This window comes from Nyctereutes procyonoides, unplaced genomic scaffold (assembly GCF_905146905.1).
Source record: "Nyctereutes procyonoides isolate TBG_1078 unplaced genomic scaffold, NYPRO_anot_genome, whole genome shotgun sequence".
Classification (NCBI taxonomy): domain Eukaryota; kingdom Metazoa; phylum Chordata; class Mammalia; order Carnivora; family Canidae; genus Nyctereutes; species Nyctereutes procyonoides.
In genome coordinates this window covers 26,049,508-26,070,144 of record NW_026575122.1, presented here as the reverse complement: position 1 = coordinate 26,070,144, position 20,637 = coordinate 26,049,508, and the positions used below count along the sequence as shown (strand labels likewise).

Sequence of the window (20,637 nt, the reverse complement as noted above, 5' to 3'; positions counted from 1 at the left end):
GGGATCCCCAATAAAATTTTTAAGAAGAAAAAAAAAAAATTTCTCTGTGTGTGTAACACCTTATCTGCAATCCTGGTAATTGTAGTTTTGTGGTATATTAAATATTTAAAATGATTTCTAGGTGTTATGTATTCTCTGGGACATGGAAACTGAAGAAGTTGAAGATATTCTGCAGGAGTTTGTTAATAAGTCTCTCTTATTCTGTGATCGGAATGGAAAATCATTTCGTTATTATTTACATGATCTTCAAGTAGATTTCCTTATAGAGAAGAATCGCAACCAACTTCAGGTACTTGGATCTCTGTACATTTTATTTTTATTTTTTAAAGATTTATTTTTTTTAAGATTTTATTTATTTATTCATGAGAGACACAGGGAGAGAGAGAGGCACACAGACATAGGCAGAGGGAGAAGCAGGCTCCATGCAGGAAGCACGACGTGGGACTCCATCCCTGGTCTCCAGGATCGTGCCCTGGACTGAAGGTGGCGCTAAACCTCTGAGCCATCCGGGCTGCCTGGATCTCTGTACATTTAAAAAATTTTTTTATTTTGAAATAATTTTAGCCTAATAGAAAAGTTGCAAAACAGTACAGTTTTATGCATGTACCTTCATCTAGCTTCCCCACTGTAACATCTTACATAACTATAATACAGTTATCAAAACCAGAAAATTGACAAAAATAGAATACTGTTAACCCACAGATTTTTTTTAAAATTTTAATTATTTATGAGAGACAGAGAGAGAGAGGCAGAGACACAGGCAGAGGGAGAAGCCGGCTCCATGCAGGGGGCCTGACGTGGGACTCGATCCTGGTACTCCAGGATCATGCCTTGAGCCGAAGGCAGCGCTAAACCGCTGAGCCACCTGGGCTGCCCAACCCACAGGTTTTATGTAGATTTTGCCAGCTTTCCCTCTAATAGCCCCTTTGTGGTTCAGATCAAGATCCCACGTTGCAGGGCAGTCCGGGTGGTTCAGTGGTTTAGCGCCACCTTCAGCCCAGGGTGTGATCCTGGAGACCTGGGATCAAGTCCCATGTTGGGCTCCCTGCATGGAGCCTGCTTCTCCTTCTGCCTGTGTCCCTGCCTCTCTCTTTCCTCTGTGTCTCTCATGAATAAATAAATATAATCTTTAAAAAAAAATCCCACATTGCATATAATTGTCCTGTTTTCTTAGTTTCCTCAAATCTCTGAAGATTCTTTGCTTTCTTTATCTTTCATGGTCACTTTTGAAGAGTACTAGCCAGTTATTTTGTATATTGTCCCTTAGTTTGGGTTTGTCTGATGGTTTCTCCTGACTAGATAAAGGTTATATATTTTTGGGAAGAATACCACAAGTCCTATTGTGTCCTTCTCAGAGCGTCATATCAGCGTGTCCATATGTCTTGTCAATGATGTTAATATTGATCACTTGGTTAAAGCGATACCTGCTAGTTTCTTCATTTTAAAGCTAAAATTTTTTTCCTTTTGTAATTAATAAGTATTTTGTGGGGGAGATTCTCTGCACATTTTAATTTTTAAATTTTTAAAATTTTAAAATTTTTATTTAAAGATTTTATTTATTTATTTGCAGAGGGGGAGAGAGAGAGCATGAGCAGGGGGAGTGGCAGGCAGAGGGAGGGGGAGAAACAGGCTCCCATTTGAGCAGGGAGCCCAGTGTGGGGCTTGATCCCAGGATTCTGGGATCAAGAACTGGGCCGAAGGCAGATGCTTAACCGACTGAACCACCCGGACACACTTCTCTGTGTAATTTTAAATAGCTTGGTAAGCTGTAGTTACCATGATGCTTAGGTAATAAAATTGTTTCTCTCCTCTAAAATATTTCATTTGGATTTCAGGATCTACATAAGAAGATAGTCACTCAGTTCCAGAAACATTACCAGCCACATACTCTTTCACCAGATCAGGAGGACTGCATGTACTGGTACAATTTTCTGGCCTACCACATGGCTAGTGCCAGTATGCACAAAGTAAGATGACCCATCTAAAAAGTATTATATCTATATCACATTTATTTCATCCTATGTCTAGAATTTTCTTTTATTAGTAAAAATAGAATTATAGCCTATGTAAGCTTTTTTTGTTTTTGTTACTCTTTTTACCTACAGCGATTTTAAAAGGTACTTTAGTATTTGTAGTAAATGAGTCACCTAAAAATTCACTCTCATCTTACCAGTAGCTTCCCCTTTGGGGGTGTATGGATTGGTGTTTTTAAGCTTTGAGAGGAAATGGAGAATGAAATATTCTATTCATTCAGCAAATATTTATTGAGTGTCTGTTAGGTACTGGTATTCTTCATTGTGAGATATATCATACGCACAAAGTCCCTACTCTCATTGAGCTTACATTCTGTCGGGAGACATTATAGTGGCCAAGTAAACTTATACTATGTTGGGAGTAGTTAAGTACTTAGCATGGAAGGAGAAAGTGATGATACAGAATCATCATGATTTGTGATGGATTTAGTATACATTATAAGATGACTCTAAGCTTGCCCAACAGAAAATGGAGTTGCCCTGAACTGAGGTTGGGATGTCTGTGGGTAGACCAGGTATTTTCAGGGGGTAAAGGGAAGGTTAGGAAATTATTTTGAATATACTGTCTTATTAAGACATCTGACTGGAAATAAAGAGTATGTAGTTGCATATATGAATTTGGATTTCTGGGGGGAAACTATGAGCTAAAAATAAAATTTGTAAATCATCACCACATAGATGATTTTTGAAGTCATGACTACCAACTATTCAAAATGTTAACATTTTGGAAAACCGTATATACTTTAAGTAATTTATCTATGCTTAGGTATATTATCTCTTCGTTAAGGAGAATGGTGTATTTTTGTACTTTTTTTTTTTTTACCTAGTTTACATTTAATAATCTACACATTGGATTGAAGGTATTCCAATAAATATCTGTGCCAAATTAAACTGTAATTGTTGCACATTTAGGTTTTCAGTTTTTTGCCTTTATGATGCTGTAATCAACAGTGTTGTCTTTGCACTTACATTATTTGAAAATTTTTGAAGTAGGATTATTGAGTCTGCATCTTTTTAAAACTTGGTTATGTAAGTTAGTGTTGACAGGATTCAGTTTTTTCTCACCTTTTTAGCCTTTTTTCCTGATTTTTAAAGATAATTTCTCATTTTTAAAGGTTTTTCATTAGAAAAGTTTGGGGAAAAAAGGGGAAAAAAAAGAAAAAAAAGAAAAAAAAAGAAAAGTTTGGGAAAAAAACTAAAAAAATGAAAATGACAATTATTGCTAATGCTTTTTGTGTATAGTTTTTGAGATTGTTTTGCTGCTCAGATACACATACTTGTTCTTTTCTTTTTTAACTTTAACTTTTTAAGCATACATATGCAAGCTCGGGGAGGTTCAGAGGGAGAGAGAATCTCAAGCAGGCTCTGTGCCCAGTGTAGAGCTCGATGTGGGGCTCGATCCCACAACTCTGAGATAATGACCTGAGCCAAAAAGGAAAGTCAGACACTAACCAACTGAGCCACCCAGGCACATCCACATGCTTGTTCTTTAAACCCAAAATAGGATCATAATAGAAATAGTCTTATATCTCTTTTTTTCCCCACTTAACTGTATTTCAGGGTCTTTTTATGTCAATTTATGTAGAATGACAAAATTTTTAAAGCTGTATATATGCTATTTCATTGTATGTATGATCAGTTGGCTTATGGACAGTTAGATTGCTTAAGCATACTTGTCTGATTATTTTCTTTGGACACATTTTTATAAGTGTAATTTCTGGGTCAAATGGTATATATGGATCAAGTTTTAATGCAGATTACCAAACTGTCCTCTAGAAGGGTGCTCTGAGTTACATTGCTACCAACATATATGAGAGTGTTTATTTCCTTTGACTCCAGCTAATATTCTTATTAATGCTTTTAGTCTTTAGAAATCTGATATTAAAAAAATACTGAATCTTTGTTGTTTCATTTAGATTATTGGTGAGGTTTTAGCCATTTGTACCTTTTATTCTGTGCATTGACTCATCCATTGCCTTTACCTATTTTACTGTTGAGGTGTTTCTCTTATTAGAATTTTCTACAAATAAAGAATATTAAGCCCTCATTTATCATATGTGTTGTAAATATCTTTTTGGTCAAATTTTATTTACATTGTTTTAAACTATATTGAAGATTTTTGAGTTTTTGTGTAGTTAAGTGCACCTCTCTCTTTTGTGTGTGTGTGTACTTTGGCTTTGGTGTCATGTTTACAAACATTTCCTTCATCCTAAGGTTAGAAAAATATTTGCCTGTATCTTCTAATATTTTTTGAGGTTTTCTATTTTCTATTTAAGTGTTAGTCCAACTGAAGTTTATTTTGATTTAAGGTGTGTGGTTCATTTTATGTTTCTTTGGTTCCTTTTTATTTATTTAAAAAAGATTTTATTTATTTGAGAGAGTGAGAGAATGAGTGGGAAGGGGTGGAGGGGTAAGGGGGGGAGGATAGAGAGAGAGACAGAGGAAAAAAAGCAGACTTCCTGCTGAGCAGACAGCCTGAAACCTGATGCGGGGCTTGTTCCCAGGACCTGACGATCATGACCTAAACAGAAGGCAGACACTTAACTGCCTGAGCCACCCAGGTGGCTGTCTTTGGTTCTTTATTAAGTAGCTTCCTTTTTGTCTTAAATTCTAGTTATCTTCTAAGTTTCAGTAGTGTTAGGATGGTAGAGTTTACATTCTTTGATGTCTTTAACAGTGTCCTCATCTTACTTTTTTTTTAAAGGAACTTTGTGCTTTAATGTTTTCCTTGGATTGGATTAAAGCAAAAACTGAACTCGTAGGCCCTGCTCATCTGATTCATGAATTTGTGGAGTACAGGCATATATTGGATGAAAAGGTATAATTAGTATGAAAGATAAGTTCTTAAAGGGTATTTCATTTTGTCATTTAATTCGAGGTTTAATAGAGGAGATGAGCAGAATAAAAGAGGAAAGAGGTAATTTCCTTATTTGACCCTTGATTATTCTAATTATTTTGCTTCCTAGCCTACTGGGAATGTGGATAGAATTGAGTTTGAAAGTTGGGGAAATAAAGTGTTCACTGGTTGGTTTGTTTGTCTTTTTACCAAAGAATGTTTTTTTTTTTTTTTTAAATTTATTTATTTATTTATTTATGAGAGTCACAGAGAGAGAGAGGGGCAGAGACACAGGCAGAGGGAGAAGCAGGCTCCATGCACCGGGAGCCCGATGTGGGACTCTATCCCGGGTCTCCAGGATCGCGCCCTGGGCCAAAGGCAGGCGCCAAACCGCTGCGCCACCCAGGGATCCCTTACCAAAGAATGTTTAAAGTAATACTTGGATAATGAGATTTTTTACGCTGTATTTGAAAATTTGGTTACCATGTATTAGTTACCTAATGGTTGGCTATTTAATTTTAGCTTATTCTAGAGGATGTCTCATTTAAGACTTTAAAGTTGACAAGATCACAGAAACAGAAAAATGTCAAAGTCTTGGTTTTGGTTTTATTTCTAAGAGATTTCAGTTTGTTCCTAGGATTGTGCAGTCTGTGAAAATTTCCAGGAGTTTTTATCTTTAAATGGACATCTTCTTGGACGACAGCCATTTCCTAATATTGTACAACTGGGTCTCTGTGAACCAGAAACTTCAGAAGTTTATCAGCAAGCTAAGCTGCAGGCCAAGCAGGAGGTCGATCACGGAATGCTTTACCTGGAGTGGATGTAAGTAGGTTAGGAGAGGAACCAAAGGGATTGGAGTGCTAACTATGTCATTATTTTTCAGGTAGTGAATAAGTTCACTCCAGGGAGATTTAACTACTTTGGAAAGGGCTGGAACTTTTAATAAGCATTCTTACTTATTGAAAAGTTCTGGAAAAGTAAGCATAGAAATATATATTTTCAAAGGGTTTATAGAAATAGATGCTTGCCTATAGGCATTTTGACCAGTCACACTAAATACCAAATGGTTTACTTATTGTAACATAGTTAATTAGTGAAGAACCTGGGCTTTGAAGCCACAAACATTGATAGGAGTCTCAATTCTGAAACCTGATAGTTTTGTGAGTTTGAACAAGTTACAGGTTGCCCTTTTTATTTCATATATAAAATAGAGATAGCAATTCTTTGAGGTACATTTTTGTGAAGATTGAAATGAAATATTGAATATAAAGTGATAATCACTTTGCCTTTCACATATCCCTGATTAAACTTCCACTGAATTTTGATTCTTCTAAAAGGCTGTTCTATTTTGCTCTTGCCTTAATATATTTTTTTTAAATTTAAATTCAGTTAATTAATATATATTGTATCACTGGTTTTAGAGGTAGAGTTTAGTGATTTAGTTGTATATAACACCCAGTGCTCGTTATATCCTGTGCCCTCCTTAATGCCCATCACCCAGTTACCTCACCCTCCCACCCCTGTCCCCTCCAGTGACCCTCAGTTTGTTTCCTCTGGTTAAGAATCTTGTAGGGTTTGTCTCCTTCTCTGATTAAATCTTTTTTTACTTTTGTCTCTCTTCCTCTATGCTCCTGTTTTTTTTTTTCTTAAGTTCCACATATGAATGAGATCATGATAATTATCTTTCTCTGATTGACTTATTTTGCTTAGCATAATACCCTCTAGTTCTGTCCATGTAATTGCAAATGTCAAGATTTCATGTTTTTTTGGTGCTCTTGTATTAATTAGAAAAAGGAAAGTGTAGGCTCTTTTTTAATGACTATTATGTACAATATGCACACGTTATTCATTTTATCTTCAAACCTTAGTAAATGTTATTTGCTCTATTTTACAAATGAGAAAATTGAGGCACAGGGGACTAAGCTTATGTAGCTTGTTGAATGGGATTTAAATGCTGTGTCTGCCTAGGTTTCTTTTTTCTTTTTTTTTTAAGATTTATTTATTTATTCACGAGAGAGACACACACACAGAGAGAGGCAGAGACATAGGCAGAGGGAGTAGCAGGCTCCTCATAGGAGCCCGATGTGGGACTTGATCCCAGATCCCAGGATCGCGACCTGAGCTGAAGGCAGGTGCCCAACCACTGAGCCACCGAGGTGTCCCAACCTAGCTTTATTTTCCATATGTTTTCTGTATATGCTTTTGTTGTAGCTAGAAATAATGAATATGAATGATAGTTTTTTCATGTGTATAATGTATATCTGGATTGAACTTGAGGTTGGTATCTGTAATATTTATTAGTCCTGGGTCCTCTTATCAAATAGATTGCCGTGGGTGATTCCTCTAATGAAGCTTAGTTTAACAAACATTTGAGTTTCTCTAACATGCTAAGTAAGCATTATTACTAGGTGCTAAGGCTCTCCAAGGAACTTAGTCTAGTAGTGATGAAAATGTTTGAGTAAATAATTAAATATAATGTGATGGGTGCAACAGAAGTATGTATAAAATGAAACAAAGAAGTGGGTGATTAACTTGGGTCAGTGAAGAATTTTGGGAATTTTCAGCAAGGAGTTAAAAATTTTTTTTTAAATTTAAAATTAAATTTTAATTTTTTGTTGGTTTTATTTTTATTTTAAAGTAATCTCTGGGGCAGCCCAGGTGGCTCAGTGGTTTGGTGCCGCCTTCAGCTCAGGTCGCGATCCTGGAGACCCGGGATCGAGTCCTGCGTCGGGCTCCCTGCATGGGGCCTGCTTCTCCCTCTGCCTGTGTGTCTCTGCCCCCTCTCTCTCTGTCTCTCTCTGTCTCTCATGAATAGATAAATAAAATCTTAAAAAAAAAAAAAGTAATCTATGTTTCTGATTTTTTAAAAAAAATCAAATAATACTGAGGGGGATATAAAATGAAAAGTCAGAGACTCTCCATCTTTTCTTACCTCCTACTTCCTGGAGTTAACTGTTCTTTAATGCTTTCTTAGGAAGAAGTTTATTCTCCCTGAGAAGCAGTTCCCTAACTTATTGAAGCTAGCTAGACCTGTCTATATTCTAGAATACTTGCTCAGTTTATATTATTACATTATATTATATTATATTATTAGCGTTTATGTTACTTTCTGGTGATTGCCTATTTTTCTCTGTTACTACTCCATACGTCCTGTAGTATAGAATAGTTTGGAGATTAAAATAATAGACTTTGACTCTAGACTGTCTGGGCTTGAAACCCAGCTCTGCTTTATTGGTTGTATATAACCAGGGAAAGTTATTCAACTTCTCTCACCAAATAGTGCTTTTTCATAGCATTATTGAGAAGATAAAATTGAGTATGTGTGTATACAAACTTATGCACACACAGAGTACTTAGAACAGTACCTAGTTCATAGTGCTTGATAAATAATCGTTACTGAGAATAGCATTAAGCATTTTGCCTGGTCCATATTGTTGGCATGCAATAGAAATTTGTGGAAGATTGACTGAATTGATGTTTTGGTTAGTAGTTGAAATAGAATTAATACATGGACTGATATCAAATGAGCATAGGTTTATTTCTTCTTGAGTTTTTTTTTTTTTTTGCGTTTGTTTTTTTACTTTTCCTTGCTGTTTTTTTTCTTTCCCATTCTATCAACTGTGTTTCAACCCGTGATGTTCTCTCTGAGAATGGTTAGTCATTCATAGCTGAATCTTTTAACTGGGTTTGACCAGATCTTATTCAAATATTGCTTTATTTTACTACTAGCAGGACTTTTTTTTTTTCCCTGTAGAAAGGTTTAGGTTGGCATAAGCTTAAATTTAACTGAATTTTTAGCCTTCAAAAAAGTCATTTGTTATTTCTTTAATACTTTTTGGCCATCTGTTACGTGCCCATTATTGTGCTGGTCACTTTCTGTCCTTTGGGGAATTAAGTAGTTAGAACAAGGAGAAAGAGAGTATAATTTTAGTCTAATCCTCTGAACTTTGCTAATAACTAAACTGTTTTTATTCCAGGTTTTCATTACTCTAGTTCTTATATTTGTTTGTTTCATCGCTTCTGGTAAATTATAATACTTTCTAGGCAAGATCTAGGTCTGATTTACCTGTTGTGTTCCCTTTTTTCATTTGGTCCATCTTGTGTGTGGTTAATTTTTTAAATTTTTGTTTAAATTCTAGTTAGTTAACATATAGGGTAATATTGATTTCAGGAGTAGGTATGTAGTTAGTTTTTTTTAAAGAATAATAACAGTGGCATCCTTATGTGCCAGGCACTGTTTATGGCAGGTATCATTACTCCTGTATGATACTCCTACTATGAGGAAATGGAAACTTATTAGGTTCAATAATTTGCCTAAGTTTACATACTTAATAAGTAGCAGAAGTAGGTTTGCTTTTTATCTGACTCCTAAAATAAGCACAATGCCATTTAACATACTGTACTCAAAGTGACTGGGGTGTATGTATAAAATTCTGACACTGTTCTAATACTTTACTCCTTTAGCCCATGAGAAATTTTTTTTTTTTTAAATTTATGATAGTCACACACAGAGAGAGAGAGAGAGGCAGAGAGAGAAGCAGGGTCCATGTACCGGGAGCCCGACGCGGGACTCGATCCTAGGTCTCCAGGATCACGCCTGGGCCAAAGGCAGGCGCCAAACCGCTGCGCCACCCAGGGATCCCAGCCCATGAGAAATTACATACTAACTACACTAGTGAAATAGTATTCAATAGATTAAGATACAAAGAAAATGACATTGCCTTATCTTTTTATCCTCTGTGAATAATTGTGGTTAGAGAGGAGCAATTTTAAAGTACATCATTGTGGGGTGCCTGTGTGATTCCATTGTTTAAATGTCTGCCTTTGTCTTGGGTCATGGTCCCAGGGTCCTGGGATTGAGCCCTGCATTGCCTCTGGCTCCCTGCTCAGTGGGGAGCCTGCTTCTCCCTCTCCCTTGGCCCCTTTCATCTGCTCATGCACTTTGCTCTCTCTCAAATAATTAAATAAAATAATAAAGAAAATAAAGTACATCATTGTTAACGGTGGATGTAGTGTCATACTTTAATTAGGAATTGAGCTTCATTTTGTTATGGCTTCTGTCCTTTTATTTATTTTTAAAATTTTTAAACTTTTTTAGAGAGAGGAAGAGAGAGAGGAGGGGTAGAGGGAGAGAGGGAATTTTAAGCAGGCTCTATGCCCAGCGCAGAGCTCTATTTGGGGTGGGGCTTGATTTCTTAACTCTGAGATCATGACCTGAGCTGAATTCAAGAGTCATTTGCCTAACTAACTGAGCCACCCAGGCACCCTGGCTTCTTTCCTTTTAAAAACAATGGAGAAGGGACACTGGGGTGGCTCAGCAGTTGAACGCCTGCCTTCGGTCCAGGGTGTGATCCTGGAGTCCCAGGATTGAGTCCCACATCGGGCTCCCTGCGTAGAGCCTACTTCTCTCTCTGCCACTCTCTGTCTCTCATGAATAAATAAAATCTTAAAAAAATAAAAACAATGGAGAATGTTTTGAGGGTATCCTTATATAATGTTTTCTCTGCACATGTTATCATTAATGTATCAAAGGAAGATAGAAAGCAACATGTATTTGATTAGATTTCTCCCAACTCAGTGACATTTGCAGCACCTGACAGATTACTTTATATAGTGTAGCATTTCTCTTAAAGAGCCACTTTCATAATGCTTTTTTCCTTCAGGAGATCTGTGCTGTCATTTACGTGTTGTAAACTTAATTTAAAAAAAATTATGTTTTTGGCAACACAACGCTATTAAAAGACAGTTTATTATTGAAAAAAATTACTTATACTCTCACTTATTGGGTTTCTGTTCATTTTCTCCTTGTATGTAGAAACAAAAAAAACATCAAGAATCTTTCCCGCTTAGTTGTCCGCCCCCATACAGATGCTGTTTACCATGCTTGCTTTTCTGAGGATGGTCAAAGAATAGCTTCTTGTGGAGTTGATAAAACCTTACAGGTAAAACATATCTCTTGAGAAAAATTGAAAGAGGCATGTACTTAATACTGTGCATATTACAATATATTTAAATCCTAAAATTGAAGAAAATTACACACTAGAAATAGAGAAATCCAAATCTCTTAAACATTTTATGAAACCTTTCTCTGGAAATTTAGAAAATATTTATGTGCTTTCATAATTTTAAACTTACCAAGTGACATAAAAGTGCCATTTATCCTAGCAGTTACTGTCATCCATGTACCCTCTAAGAGTAATGAGGAAATGCAACATGTTCAAAGACATAAGGACTCCATAGCACAAGGAGCAGGTTCTGATTAAAAAACAGTGATTAAGTAAAATACTTACTTTATCACAGGTTCAGACAGATTTCTGACTGTAAATAGGAATTGGACTGGATTATTTCCTAAGGTGCTTGAAGGAATTTAAGTTCTTTTTTGTTTTCAGAATACATGAATGAGTGCATTTCTTTAAATTTATGCTCTGCTTTTTGATTTTGAAGGAAGCAGGATCCAACTTAGTTAAAACTTTGATGTTTAGATTAGATTTAGACTTCGCAAAATTATGACTTTAATAAACCTTATTTTTATATGTGTACTTTATTACTGATTTTACTAATTTTGGCATTTGAGCCCCCAAAGGAGAACATGTTGAATGAAATGTTTTCTGTTTAAAAATTTGCAAAAATAAGAAAAAAAAATGTCAAACTAATCTTAACTGAAGCTATACTCTGCTAGGTCTTTTTATGTATATTACAAACATTTAACAAGGGATAGTTCTCTATGTTTAAGGCGTATAAATTCTGACTGATATCCTGCTTTTTGGAGTGTTTTTGCTGAGGTTCATTACTATCACAAAATAATATGGATTAAGATTTTTTAAAGAACGATTTTTATTGAGTGGTGGCCATTGGTTTATGGTAAAAAAATTTGTTGCTTGTGCAGGTGTTCAAAGCTGAAACAGGAGAGAAACTGCTAGAAATCAAGGCTCATGAAGATGAAGTGCTTTGTTGTGCATTCTCTACAGATGACAGATTTATAGCAACCTGCTCAGTGGATAAAAAAGTGAAGGTAGGGAAATATTTTTCTCTTGAGTTGTGATTACCGTAGAATTCATTTTCTTTTTCCACAACAGAGGGACTAGGGTAAGTAGGGATAAAGTGCTTTTGCTCGTTGATCTACTGACTTGAGGCAAACCAGTTTTTAATCTACTGTAAATTAAATTAACACTATTTTTAAGGTATTGACCAGGCACTGGGAGAAACTATTATAAATTAATGAATTTTCCTATCATTTATTATTGATAAGTCTGTGGGATAAAAATCAGTTGGAACCTTTGAGTACATTGTGATTGGAAGTGTTTCTGCACAAAATTATTATCTGACATGGATTCCTATTGTAAAATACATAATTTGTGAAGTGCAACCCAGATTTTTTGTTTTTTTTTTTTTTAGAGAGAATGTGGAGTGGAGGAGGGGCAGAGGACAAGAGGGAACCTTAGGCAGGCTTTATGCCCAGCATGGAGCCTGATGCCGGTTTCATCTCATGACCTTGAGTTGAAATCAAGAGTTGGATGCTTAACCAACTGAGCCACCCAGGCACCCTCAACACCCACTTCAGGCTTTTTTTTTTTCTTTTGAGAGCGAGCATGTGCATGTGAGAGCCAGGGAGGGAAGAGAGAGGGAGAGAGAGAGAATCCCAAGCAGGTTCCATGCCCAGTGCAGAGCTTGACTTGGGCCTTGATCTCATGACCCCGAGATCATAACCTCAGGTGAAATCAAGAGTCAAATGCCCACCTGACTGAACAACCCAGGCACCCCTCACTTCAGGCTTTTTGAAAGGTGGATCCTGACTTGGTGGGAGCATTGCCAATAAATAGTCAATAAATCAGTGAATGAATGAAAGAAAGAGAAAAAGAAAGAAAAGTAGATAGAGTATTGAAATTCGCTAGGTGGGGTGAGTCTTAGTGGACCTGGGAACAAGAAAATTGTCTTGGAAGTTTCCCTGGGGTTTGGACCCACTTGAAGAAGACCTTCGAGTGTCTAGACAAATTAGACCTTGGAAAAATCTACTTTTTTTTTTTTTTTAAGATTTATTTATTTATTTTATTTATTTATTAATTTGTTAGTTATAGACATAGAGAGAGGCAGAGACACAGGAGTAGGGAGAAGCAGGCTCCATGCCCGGAGCCTGACGTGGGACTCGATCCCGGGACTCCAGGATTGTGCCCTGGGCCAAAGGCAGGCACCAAACCGCTGAGCCACTCAGGGATCCCCGGAAAAATCTACTTCTTGATAGAGTGGACTCTCTAGGTAACTTTAACACCAACCAGTTAATTTATTCCATAGCCTCTACTCTGAGTCAAGCTTGGAGTTGGCCATTCTGTGCAGCTTTAAAGTCAGAGCTATGTGGAATAAAAGGAGAATAACACTGAGTTTCTGTTTTCTGAGTACTCAAGATAGAAAACAAGAGACCCAAATGTCTATTAAAGGCCTGAAAATAAACTCTTTGGACCTCTGGAGAGCTTTGATAAGATTAAAAAAAAAAAAAAGATAAAAAAAAATGTGAGGTACCTGGCTGGCTAAATTGGTAGAGGATGTGATGCTTCATCTTGGGGTCATGAGTTTGAGCCCCATGATGGGCATAGAACTTATATAAAAATAAAAAGAAAAGAAAACAAAGAAAATAAATGATATGGGAAAGACATTAATACATCTAAAAAGTCCAAAGCCCAGTGAAGGTTAGGTAATTTATTTCTTTTGTTCGTTGTTAGATAAAACACACTGCTTAGTTGTCTTACATAGTAACTAGAATAATGATTACTTCTGCTAAGGAATTTAACACTGTGTGAATCTTTACACTACACACTTTGTTATATCACATGATCAATTTCTCACTACAATTTGAAGAGTAAGTATTGATCTTATATTACAGATGAGGAAATCGGTTCAGAGATGACATCCTTTGTCCAAGCTCACATTAACTGATAGCTGATGATGGAGTCAGGTTTCAAAGCGAGATTTCCCTCAGATTCTAAAGCCTTTATTTTTTTTTTTAAGGATCCATCTGCCTTTACTTTTTATTGATACCTTGAAGTCAGCAATAAATAAATTTACTTGTCCTTCATCTGTCCTTTATAAGTCCTTTATCTCATTTGGTACCTTGAATTGTGTAGGATGGGTATAAGTGTCCTCATTTTACAGAGGAGGGAACTGTGATGCAGATCACTTAGGGACTTGACGATGGACACACAAATTATAAATGGTAGAGCCAGGTCTTAGACTTAATCCTTCCAATCGAAAGTCCATTATTTCATGCCTTTTATAGCACTTCTCTGCCTCCTGTCATTCATGTGATCACGTGAAGTCTTGCCCTTGAAGAATATAATGTTTTCATGGGATTCTAATTATGCTATAGAAAGGCACATGTGTAGACTTGCAAGTAATTTTAAAAAAAACATCCTGGAAAAATATGGACATATTTTAGAGAAGGGGGAAGTATTCATTAGCCTCATGTCTCACTGGGAAAGTCTGCCATAGAAGAGCTCTCATTTGTTTGCTCCCCTGTTCTCCCTTTGAAAATAAAGGGTAGTTGTAAATTTTATTTTCTTTGTTCTCTTTAGATTTGGAATTCTATGACAGGGGGACTAGTACATGTCTATGATGAGCACTCAGAGCAAGTCAACTGCTGCCACTTTACCAACAACAGTCATTACCTTCTCTTAGCCACTGCATCAAGTGACTGCTTCCTCAAAGTAAGTATGGATAATGAGAATTACGTAGACAGATGTAATGGGCACATCAGAACATCTCTTTTGATCTTTTTTTTTTTTTTTCATCTCTTTTGATCTTGTCTTGTATTGATCAGGGGTCTTTTGACTTCAGTGATAGGAACTTCCATATTAGCCTACGCAAAAAAAAAAAAAAGTATTGGTTTATTTAACTGAAAAGTCTAGAAGGAACATGGCTTTAGATATAACTGATTCCAGATGCCTAAATTATCTTCTTGGAGTCTAACCCCCTTTTCATCTATAGACTCTGTTTCTCTCTTTGTTGGTTTAGGAGTGTTGTTTCTGTGTGGTAGGAAATATGGCTGTTCTGAGTTACAGGCTTACAGCTTATAGTCACAGAGGAAGAGAAACCTACTCTTTCCCAGATCCCATAGCTTTAATTCTAGAGACTGACCTGGTTTGGCTTATATGCTCATTGTCAAGTAATTCTACTGTGCCAGTAAGATGGAATCCTTCGATTGGTTAAGGATCACAAATTTAGCCATGTAGAAATGGGACAAATGCGGTGAGATCAGCTCTACTTGAATTATAATTGGGCCTTTATTCACAAGAGAGGTTTTGTCTTTGAAGGAGGAAGGAAAAAAGGTGCTGGTAGGAAAAAAAAAAGAAACTAAAACCACAACAGATATGCATTTCATATATGTTTGATAATGCTTTCTAATTATAAAAGGTTTTATCATTTTTATTTTTCTTAAGTGGCATATTGAAGATAGCTAAATGAAATTTTCTGGGGTCCTAGAAAGATTCACTAACTTCCTTTGGATTATTTTTTGGTTTGGTTTCTGTCATGTATTCTTTAAAATCACACCATCTTTGCAACAGGACATTATAATTTTGGGAGTGTTGGGCAAAACATTGCAGTTTGGAAAACCTCATAAACTGTGTATTTGACATTTAAATATAGTATTTTATTCATTCATTCATTCATTTTATTTATTTATTTAAAGATTTTATTTATTCATGAGAGATACAGAGAGAGAGAGAGAGAGAGAGAGAGAGAGAGAGAGAGAGGCAGAGACACAGACAGAGGGAGAAGTAGGCTCCGCAGGGAGCCTGACGTGGGACTCCATCCCAGGTCTCCAGGATCAGGCCCTGGGCTGAAGGCGGCGCTAAACCGCTGAGCCACCTGGGCTGCCCTAAATAGAGAATTTTAAAAAGCTTTAGAAAATATTGAAAATTCTCTCTCTCCCCTTCAGTTCAAGAAGCTGAAACTTTTATCTTTTTTCTTTTTTTTCCCCTCCAAAGGAAAGCTGACATAGAAGCTCAGTGTGTAAGAGATAAAGCCCATTGCTCTGGTTGAAGTGGAGTGTGGGCTTGCATTTTTTTTTTTTTTTTTTTTAGAGACCTTATTTATTTAAAAGAGAGTGTGCATGTGCAGGGTGAGGGGCTCCTGGCTCAGCAAGGAGCCTGATGTGGGCTAGATCCCAGGATCCTGAGATCATGACCTGAGCCAAAGTCAGATGTTTAACCTACTAAGCCACCCAGATGCCCCTGGGCTTGCTTTTCTATGCTCTCTTGTTTCCTTGCTTATTCTACCCAGTATCCGTGTCATACATGTTTCTGCAATCCCTAGGGGCCTTCCTGCATTGCACAATTTGAAAACACTGGATTGGATTAAAATAACATAATATTAAAATAACTAATATAGACTTACAATCATAGCTCATTTTTACTCAAATATGATTTACCCTATTGAATAAATCCACTTCTAAAAAACTAAGACTTGGGATCCCTGGGTGGCTCAGCGGTTGAGTGCCTGCCTTCGGCCCGGGGCGTGATCCTGGAGACCTGGGATCAAGTCCCACATCGGGTGCCCTACATGGAGCCTGCTTCTCCCTCTGCCTGTGTCTCTGCCTCTCTCTCTCTGTGTCTCTCATGAATAAATAAATAAAATCTTAAAAAAATAAAAAAGTAAAAAAAAAAACAAAAAAACGAAGACTTCCTCCCTCCATGGAGCCTGCTTCTCCCTCTGCCTGTGTTTCTGCCTCTCTCTCTCTCTGTCTCTCATGAGTAAATAAAATCTTAAAAATAAAATAAAATAAAAAATTAAGACTTCTGTATTATTTATGATTAATTTTTGATGTTTCTTTTTAACACTTAGTAGGGTAAAGTTTGTATTTTCTCATTTTAATTATAGACAAAAAGCTCTAGGATATGAGAGCACAGATATGTATGGGGTCGAATGGTTAGTCAATGATTTTAATTAAGGACAAGTTTTACTTTAAGATCTGCCATATGACACCTGCATTACCATGCGGAAAATTAGAATTCACTTCTTGTGACTCTCGAACTGAGAGAAGCCAATGAAAATATGTAAATCTGGAGCTGCCCCATGTGACTTGACTTATCTGAAAAATTGGATTTATCTAGGATTGGGATAAAGGAGTTTAGGATGGAGATGGACATGAAGACCAGGACTTATCTCATTGATCATTTCCAAAGTATTTTTGCCAAGATCAGTTGGTCGTCAGAGAGGACCATAGCCCTTTTTATTTATATTTTATATACTTTTCAAACATACCCAAAAGGAGAGAGTACAATAATGAACCTTTGTGGTATCCGTTGTCTAGCTCTAACTTTTATTAAGTTTAGTTTTGTGATATATCTGGTCCATGTTCGCTTTTCCTCGTTACTCTTTTTTTTTCAAGTTTATTAATTTTTATTAATCTTTACACTCTGTGTGGGGCTTGAACTCAATAACCCCAAGATCAAGAGTTACACAGTCTTACCCAGCCAGATGCCCCTTCCCCATTCTTAAAACTTCTCTTTCTACCATAGATTTGTTGGAATGAGCATACAAATTTCAGGTGACATTTGATTGTTATGTTTCTTAAATCTCTTATTCTGTAGAAGTTGCCCTTCCCCTCTCCCTCTTTTTTATGCCATTGATTCATTAGAGAAATTGAATCATTTGTTCTGTGGATTCTGGATTTGGTTGTTAACTTGCTCTTCAAGCCTATTATATAATGCCTGTCAAATGTATTTATACCTATCTTTGCTTTCTATTTTTTGAGTCCTTTTTTAGAGCATTAATAGATTCAGAGTTTGCATTGGGAAATCTTAGAAATGACCATTTAGGTAACCTAGCATCTAAAAAAATTCGGGGGTGTTTTATTTTACATATTAATACTTATAGAGCTGAGTAAAATAATAATGATTCCAAACTACTTTGTTAAGATAAGCAGTAATTATTTAGTTAGTGTTCAGACTAAATGCCTTAGTAAGCCTTTGGTCCCTTGATAGATTTAGGTGCTGATTTAAGGGCTGCCCCATTACTTGGTAATCACAAGTTCACCTCTGTTGTTTGATACCTTTGGATTACTTACAAATTTAATATTTTTCTGTAATTGAAAAAGCTTAAATGAGAGAGAGGGAAGAACATTATGTAATTTCTAACTTTTCCTCATTCAGTACTAGTTTTTTAGTTAATTCTTTATCTTTCTCACATAGCTCTGGGATTTGAATCAAAAAGAATGTCGAAATACCATGTTTGGCCATACAAATTCAGTCAGTCACTGCAGATTTTCACCAGATGATAAGCTTTTGGCTAGTTGTTCAGCTGATGGAACATTAAAGGTACGCTTTTGTTTATCATTAAAATTGGTTGTAATTTTGTGGTTTTATGATTTGGTTGTAGGAATAGGTTTCTCTTTTTCACATTTCTATAGGAAGTGCTTCTTTCAACTTCTAGGATATTTAATAGAACTGTAATTACTTGTTGTAGTGATTTTTTTATGAATGGTTTACTGACTTATGCTTTAAAGTTCATATATTTTGAATTCTTATTTTTTAAGCATATATTTATGGCTTAATAAAATTTTGAGATATTTGGAGTCAATTTGTAAAGGCCCTACTTTTATTTATCCTTTATTCTGCCTTTTAATTCATATTTTCCTCTTGAAAAGTCTTATTTGGGGAAAGACTCAGAATTAGGGAGTAAAGTTTATTCAACCTCCTGAAGTTTATAGTCCTAAAAAAACACCTAAATTCTTTAAATTTTTACTGTCTCAAATAAGATCCCAATCCCACTTTCTTTATTATTTTTGTCTCTACCATCATTCTAGTCTCCTCTTCATCGATTCTCCTTTCCTCCTTTGGTCTTGTCTAATCCATCTTTCACCTAATCTTTTAGTCTATCTATTCCCCTTTCATTCTATAGTGTTTACTCTAGTTCATGCTATCATCCCCTTATGCTTTTGATAGCAGCTTTTTAAGATATATTCTCCATTCCTCCTAATCTTGGTACAGAACTGCTAGCATGGGGTGCCTGGGTGGCTCAGCCATTGAGCATCTGCTTTCAGCTCAGGGCGTGATCCTGGAGTCCTGAGATTGAGTCCCACATCGGGCTCCCTGCAGAGAGCCTGCTTCTCCCTCTGCCTGTGTCTCTGCCTCTCTCTCTGTGTCTCTCATGAATAAATAAATGGAATATTAACAAAAAGAACTGCTAGAATAACTCTTACCACTTTCAGCTGGGACACAAAAGTACCATATTCTAAGTTGTTATAAACCCAGACTCATCAGGTACACCTGTAAGGTTCTTTACATTCCATCATTCTGTTAACCTCTGTTCCTGGTCACTTTGTTTCTTCTAGCCCCCTTAACCCTAAGCATTCTGGGCAAGATAATTTGGTAGTTAATGTCAGCTACTGTTCCTATATAGATCTCATTACTCTTTATTGGGATTTTTGGCCTGCAGCTCCCTTGCCCATATTTTTTAATAACCCTCAAAACTTTAAAGCCTCCTTTAGAAAGTATTCTCTTATCACATCCATCTATCTGGTTCTGAGTACATCCATCCTTTTAGATATATTTATATATATTAATACAAACTATTCAGTTGTCTTCTCATTTCCTCTTGTAAATGTGCTGTTCGGTTCAGTCATTTTCATGTGTCTTCTTTTCTTTGCTAAGATTGAATATAGATTTATGATCTACAGAGACCTTGCATCATCTTGTGCTCTCTGAAGTTCATAGTACAGAATTGTACTCAAAACATGCACTCAGTAAATTTTCTTGACATAAATTTTTTCCAGAGAAATACTTGAGCCCTACTGGACACTATTTTGTTAGAATCACTAGAGGAGGAGATTTGTTAATGCTAATAGGTAACTCCTCAGTTATAGGAAGGTGAAATCTCTTGATGCTGATCCTCTGGTTGAATCTTTGATCTCTCTTTGCTGACTGAAGATAATTCGTTTTTGTATAAATTACTTCAGGGCATCTAGGAGCCCTTTCTGGGTAGAATTCCACTTTAAAGAATTTTCCAGCCATTAGTAGATGTTGGAAGCATTCTTACATAGAATATTCAGGTAAATAGATTTTGACTTCTCTGACATGTTATCTACAGATACTAAATATCCATCTCTTCCTTTAGGACATTCTGTATCAGAGGAAGTTTTTCAGAATACCCTTGTAAGTGTTAAGACAACCCTTTTCTAAGAGAATCTTTGAGTTATATGGGCCTATTATTTCTTGTTTTCTATTAAGTGAATGACTTCAGAAGAAGACATTTTATATCTCAAGTTTTTCCGTCTTCTCACCATTGCCAATTCCAAGTTTTGGAAAGATTCCATTTTCCTTAGTATTATTCCATTATTAGGTTGTTTAATGTTCAAGACATTTGTGAAACCAGACTATTTATGTTTTATACATTTAAGGTGTGCCTTCTTTGCTGTCAGGTATGGTCTGTTCATTCCTAATTGATTTGCCTTATTCACCACAGTTCCAATTCAAACTTCTGTTGTTTTTAAGCCCCCAATGTTGTCACTGCATCCCTTCATTCTCTGGAGAGAACCTCACCTCAACCTCAGAGGGTTGACACCACCCTTTAATAAGAATTCCTCCCTCCATAAGTCTCCTCAAAAATTGCCATAAAAATTCCAGCTCCCTTTCTTTTTTTTTCATCTCAGTTCCCAGAAAGTTCTCTACTTATGCCTACTGTTCCTTTTTTTCTTCTTCCCTTGCACATTGTGCTTCACTGATTATTTCTTCTTTTTGTATCTTTAGCTTTTCTTCACTTTGGGGTCCTTTCCCACAG

At 36.2% G+C, this 20,637-nt stretch overlaps 1 protein-coding gene across 4 annotated transcripts in view; it reads left to right on the top strand.

The window, feature by feature from the left end:
* Positions 1-20,637, top strand: part of APAF1 (apoptotic peptidase activating factor 1) — an 85,240-nt gene that overhangs the window by 26,743 nt on the left and 37,860 nt on the right. For all 4 annotated transcript variants that reach the window (XM_055336442.1, XM_055336445.1, XM_055336444.1 and 1 more), the window contains exons 10-17: positions 122-289; positions 1,836-1,967; positions 4,738-4,851; positions 5,507-5,691; positions 10,685-10,811; positions 11,756-11,881; positions 14,433-14,564; positions 18,051-18,176. In XM_055336442.1, coding sequence (XP_055192417.1) covers positions 122-289; positions 1,836-1,967; positions 4,738-4,851; positions 5,507-5,691; positions 10,685-10,811; positions 11,756-11,881; positions 14,433-14,564; positions 18,051-18,176 — 1,110 coding nt within the window. The remainder of the gene's footprint in view (positions 1-121; positions 290-1,835; positions 1,968-4,737; positions 4,852-5,506; positions 5,692-10,684; positions 10,812-11,755; positions 11,882-14,432; positions 14,565-18,050; positions 18,177-20,637) is intronic.